The sequence below is a fragment of the Myotis davidii genome, unplaced genomic scaffold (assembly GCF_000327345.1).
Source record: "Myotis davidii unplaced genomic scaffold, ASM32734v1 scaffold754, whole genome shotgun sequence".
Taxonomy (NCBI): Eukaryota; Metazoa; Chordata; class Mammalia; order Chiroptera; family Vespertilionidae; genus Myotis; species Myotis davidii.
The window spans coordinates 611,800-618,043 of NW_006286241.1; the positions used below are offsets into that span (position 1 = coordinate 611,800).

At 41.8% G+C, this 6,244-nt stretch overlaps 1 protein-coding gene across 1 annotated transcript in view; it reads left to right on the forward strand.

The window, feature by feature from the left end:
- Positions 1-2: 2 nt before the first annotated feature.
- The window catches only part of LOC102770638 (serologically defined colon cancer antigen 8 homolog), a gene marked incomplete at its 5' end in the record, with an annotated part of 117,418 nt that continues 111,176 nt past the window's right edge, over positions 3-6,244 (forward strand). Inside the window, 2 exons of the mRNA XM_015559921.1 lie at positions 3-113; positions 5,215-5,340. Of these exons, the coding sequence (XP_015415407.1) occupies positions 3-113; positions 5,215-5,340 (237 nt within the window). The remainder of the gene's footprint in view (positions 114-5,214; positions 5,341-6,244) is intronic.

The window sequence follows — 6,244 nt, forward strand, 5'->3', positions numbered from 1 at the left end:
GGTCATCAGAATATGAGGAAACCAATATGCCTACTGCTCATAATCTTGTCCCTATCATCTATGATCAGTCCCAATACATTCAGCATTTAGAGGCAGAAGTCAAGTTCTGCAAGGTAAGTTTCTCATTAAAAACATAAACCTGCCTAAATTAAAGTTTATATTAATAATTCCTTGTGCAAAAATTTGCTATTATTAGTCTTCATGTTTATAGCAATTATATTGACAATTGCCATACTTATGATTGGAAAGACTAATTTGTATTAGGCTTGGGAATGATACCCTTGACCATGCCATTTCTTTTTTTAAAAAAATATTTTTATTGATCTTTTGAGAGAGAGGAAGGAATAAAGAGAGAGAGAGAAAAACATCAATGTGAAGAGTAAAACATAATTGGCTGCTTCCCCCATATCCTCAACTCTGGATCTTGTCCTGATTGGGCATCGAACCGGCACACTGAGCCACACTGGCCAGGGCAACCAGGCCATTTCTGATTGCTTAATTTTCCAGTAGTTCATAACTCAACTATGTCTAACATTTTGATTATATATGATCTCATGTTTCAGAATTTTTCTATCCACTCCAATTACTTTAGCCCAGCTGAGTGAGGAGGCTTCGGAATAGTAATCCCAGTCATTCCCCCACATTTGTCAACCTACTGAAGCTGGGGTGCAGCAGGCAGGGACCTACGCTACTAGACTACACCTGCTCCATTGTCAGTATAAAGGTTCTTCCCTTGGCTTTGAATGATGGGAATGGCTCATGGGATACTAGTAACAAAGATCAAGAAACCGAATGTTTCTCCTTTTGTGAATTACGCTTTTGATATTATCTCTAAAAACCATTGCCAAACCCAAGGTCACCAATATTTTCTCTATTCTTCTTCTCAGCGTTTTCTAATTTTGTGTTTTACATTCAGACCGATGCTCCCTTTTAAGTTAGTTTTTGTGTAAGATTCGTTGTTGTTGTTTTTTTGTTGTTGTTTTTTGCATGTGGATATCTAGTTGTTCCAGAAACATTTGTTCAAAGACCATCTCCATTGAATTGCTTTTGCTCCTTTGTCGTAGATCAGTTGACTATATTGTGAGTCTATTTTGGGGATCACTATTCTGTTCTACTGATTTATTTCTTTATTCTTTTGCAAGTACTATGCTGTTTTGATTTTTGTAGCTTTATAGAAAGTCTTGAAGTCAGGTAGTGTTAGTCCTCCGACTTCATTCTTCTCCATCAGTATTGTGTTGGCTATTCTGTGTTGTTGGGTTTTTTTTGTGTGTGTGTTTTCCTCTCTATATAAACTTTAAAACCAGTGTGCCAATATCAACAAAATAACATGCTGGGATTTTGATTGGGATTATTATCTAGAGATAAAGTTGGGAAGAAGTTTCTGAAGAACTTCTTTTAATATTTCTTGTAAGGCAGGTCAACTGCAATATTTCTCAATTTCTATTTGTCTCTGATTTTCTACACTTTGATATGCTATATGATATGGGTGGAGACTTCTTGGTGTTTGCCTGCTTGGTGTTCTCTGAGTTTCCTGGATCTGTGATTTGGGGCCTATTATTTATTTTGGAAAATTCTTGATCATTGTTGCTTCAAATATTTCTTCTCCTTGGTCTCTTCTCTTTCTGTAATTCCCATTACATATATGTCACACTTTTTGTAATTGTCCCACAATTCTTGGATAATCTGGTTGTTTTCATTCTTTGTTTCTCTTTGCATTTCATTTTGAGAAGTTTCTATTGACAGTTCTTCAAGTTCATTAATTCTTTCCTTGGATGTGTCCTGTCTATTAATGAGCCCATCAAGGCACTCTTCATTTCTGTTGTCATGCTTTTTATTTCTAGCATTTCCTTTTGATTCTGTCTTACATATTTAATTTCTCTGCTTGCATTACCTTTATGTTCTTATATGTAGTCCACATTTTCCACTAGACTCTTTAGCATATTAATGCTGAGTATTTGGAGCTAATTAATCTGATAATTCCTCTGCCATATCCAAATTTGGTTCTGTGCTGGCTTAGTCTCTTTAAACTGTTTTAAGTCTTTTAGTGCAACTTGTAATTTTTCATTGAATGTTACACATGATGTACTGGGTCAAAGTGTTAACATAAAAAGCATTCAGACCTGTAAAGAATTTTGTGAGTTTATTTGAGCCAAACTGTCGATATATGCCGGGAAGCAGAACCTCAACGAATTGAGATAATGCTCCGGAGAATGAGGAGTTCATACCTTGTTTTTATAAATTTAAAAGGAAAATAGTTAAGTGGGTTACATGAAATTCATTGGTGATAGAATTAAGGCGTGGGAGAAAGCAAAGGGGGTGGCCAGGCCTCTGGGATAGGATAAAAATGGAATGATGGACATATGCTTTTTTCACACAGATGGATACAGGATAATTTTACATAATTAACAGGTGACAATTAACTTGATAACAATAACAACGAGGAATGTCCTGGTGCCATTTGTTGTGCCTTGAGGGGTCCAAAAAAAAAAAAGGAAGTTACAAGTTACCCAGACATCTCGCAGATATGTTATCTTAGAGGCAAAAAGACTGACGGGCTCAGTAAAGATCTAAGTTGATCTTTGTCAGGGAAAATACTGGCCTAGGACATGACTACTCCACATAACCTGTTTGTAGTTGAGTATTTAATTTTCAGACCACCTTTTGTGGTTATTTTAGGTCTTTGAGTTGGCACACCTGCCATGCAGGCCTTCCCTGAACTAGTCAGGTTAGCATATGGCCCCTTTCGTCCCCAAAAGGAACTGAACGAAGTGGACATTTAGTGTGAGATTTCATGTTTATTTGGCTGGGAGTTAGGCAGTGTGTGCTGTCTGCTGTTGCTGTAGGCGGCAGTGGCCAACATTGCCTCTAGCCTCTTGGCTTTTGTCTCCTTGGTGCCGTAGGGCTTCCCTTGGGGATTCTTCTAGAATATGGTGTAAGATGCACCGTTATTTTAGTGCATTCCCCTGCCATTACATAGGAGGCCCTTTGATGTGGTGGTGGCCTGGGAGCCTGGGAAGCAGTGTCTTCCTGTGACTAGGGCTCAGGTTTTTAGTAAGCCTTGCCCCTGGCCATGACTTTCTCAAGTGTCCGTCTTCCCCTCCCTGCAGTGAGACAGGAAGGCTGAAGGGACCGGAGATGGGTATCTCCCTCCCCAGGCCGGTTAGGACCGGAGAAAACCAGTTAGTTAGACTCTGATAAAATAGTTCCTCCTCCAGCGGGCAGTTAGGGAGAACAGAGGCTCTGGGCATATTTCAGAATGGCTGCGTCCCCTCTCCTCCCCTCTCCTCCACGGGGGCTTGTTCTCTAGTCTTCGCTGTAAGAACCGGGTGTCCTAGAGATAAAATTCACAGAAGTGTAGGATTCCCTCAACACTGGAGTTTTAACACGCAGCCTTGTCTACACTGAGCGTTTCGTCAATGACACATACGTTTCCCAGCTCAGTGTTACGTGGGGTTCGGACGAGCAGTCTCTTCTTGTGGGGTCTTGTCCTACGAAGTTTGAAGAATAAAATTGGCGGACTAAAAGATTTTAAATAAAGATGTGGAAGATTTTTGGAAGCATATACAAACTCTCCCCTTGGAGGGGCCCCTAATGGGGAAAACCTCTCTCCCTCTCTCTGGCTCTCTCTGGCTGGCGCTGTCTCTCTCTCTCTCTCTCTCTCTCTCTCTCTCTCTCTCTCTCTCTCTAGTTCAGTTTCTCTGAGTCTCTTAGTCTCCGGGTTTATAAATGCTGGGAGCTCTTTATCTCTTCAGGTCCCTTCCTAATTGGATCCTTCCTTAAGTTATGTCCCCCGTGCTCTCCTAATTGGTCCCATTGGTCCCTCCTGCAGGACATCCCTTTCAAAGTTCAAAGCCCACCTGGTGCCCCCCTCCCTGCTCCCCTTCTCCTGTAACATTCCTCTATCCTCTGTGCATGTCCATCTCCTCCCCCAAGGGCCCCTTTCCCTAATACTGCCTGTCCTGTCTCTAAAATTCCCTTCACCCGCACTCATTCCTGGCAGTTTCTGCTCAAAGGCTTCAGCTCTGGTGGGTTGTGGTTTCAAGAACACCTGTCCGTCTCCACCATGGGGGGTAAAAAAGTTTTCCCTGTGATTTCAGTTCTGATGATTCTAAGAAGAGGGGTTGATTTTTCAGCTTGTTTAGCTCCTGTTGTGAAGGTGGGAGTGATATCTTCTAAGCTTATTAAATGTCAGACCAAAAATTGGAAGTCTGCAATGTTTTTTAAATTACAGCTTTCAATTACACTTTTGGTTTTCTTTTCTGAATAGAATAATTGAATGGAATTTGCATATGTCACAGAATAGTTTTGGTTACGCTAGTAATGAAGATTAAGAATTGTACCATCAATGTATTGGTAATTTTTGGCATTTTTCAGAAAATGAGATGCCATTCAAGAGCTATTCTAATTGTTATTTATATGTAATCCCCCATATTATACCCTTCAAGGCTAATAAAAAACTCTTTCAGAATTTTCCACCAAAGTATTTCACTCATAATTTCCCTCCATCTGGCTACCAGTTCACAGATAATCATTGTAACTTTCCAGGCCTTTTAATCTCAGAGCCCTGTGTTAACTATTTAGTCCTATGACAGTTTTCAACAAGTTATTGGTATTCAAGCATCTATATATATAAAAGCCGGTCGACTGGTCGCTATGATGCGCACTGACCACCAAGGGGCAAACGCTCAACACAGGAGCTGCCCCTGGGTGGTCAATGCGCTCCCACAGACATCCTCCCATAGCCAACCTCCCCCAGCTGGCCAATTTCCCACAGTCCCTCCCCCTGGCCGGCCCCAATCATCCCCAATTGCCGGCCAGATCAAGGGGCCCCACCCGTGCACGAATTCGTGCACTGGGCCTCTAGTGAGTAATAATATATCTTACCTTAGTTTTCAGCAGTCTACCAGATTCTTAAAAGACTTTTAGATAACCCCTTTACTTAAAGCCTTTATCTAAGCCTTAATCCCTTGGAGAAAAAAATTGTCAGAGACCACACGCTTCTGTGAAAAGACCATTAGCAGGCCCTCTACTACACACCTCCAGCCTTCTCTTTGTTTGTTCATTAACATTTGTTTGTATACATATAATTACAGTACTTCAGAAAATGGAGAGAGCATAAGTCTTCCATGCTTTATTCATACTGTGTCAGATTGTCTCGTAATCAACAAATAAAAACGCATCATGTGTTTGATGCCTGTTTCTGCTTTTCCACAGGAGGAACTCTCTGGAATGAAAAATAGGATACAGGTCGTTGTGCTTGACAACGAACGGCTCCAAGAAGAGTTGAAAGCTCGAAGGCCAGAGGAAGAGATGAGGGAGCAAACTCTTCTGGATGCGTCTGTGAGCGTTTTTAAAAACCACAATTGTATTTTAGTTTGAGTGTTCCCTCCCATTTCCTCCCCGGCCTTCGGAACTGGTTCAGTTTTCTCCTTGAAGTTCGGCAAAAGGACTCTGCTTACATTCGCTTGGGGCCTCAGACATTCAAAGTCCCTGGTGTGGGATGAATGCTCAAATGAAATGATGTAGCGATGCCTACACTCCACTCCGGTTTCCTCTCTGAGCATTCATTCCATTCATGTTTTTTCCATGTGGAAAGAGCAGGGCTGGAAGCAGGAAGTGTGTCATAGGGGAAGGTCCCTGTTAAGTCCAGAAACTGTTCAGGACTGTCACTTCGATCTCTGCTATATTTCTCTAAGTTTTCCTTGAGCTCTGAATTCCCATTGAGTCTAGTTAGCAGCCTGGTGAGGCAGAAAGAACACTGGCCTGAAGGTCCAAGAATCAAACTGGTCATCTTCCCCTCGTCTCCAGTAAACTAGGTGCTTAGCCAATGCTGTAATTTTAAAAAATATATATTTGTATTGATTTCAGAGAGGAAGGGAGATGGGGAGAGAGATAGAAACATCAATGATGAGAGCGAATCATACTGTGATTGGCTGCTGCCTGCACGACCCCTACTGGGGATTGAGGCGGCAACCCAGGCATGTACCCTGCCTAAGAATTGAACCTTGACCTCCTGGTTTACAGGTTCGGCACTCAACCACTGAGCCATGCTCACCGGGTGGCAAATGCTGTAATTTTAAAGAACTTTCAAATATGGCTTTAACCTCATGGGCCCTCCTGTTTATTGGCAATTTGAGAAGAATCACCTATATTAGCAGCTCTTGGTCTTTACTGTGAAAAGCAATCACTTTGCTTGCTCTTGGATGGTGTCGACCAGTGGTTGGCAAACTGCGGCTCGCGAGCC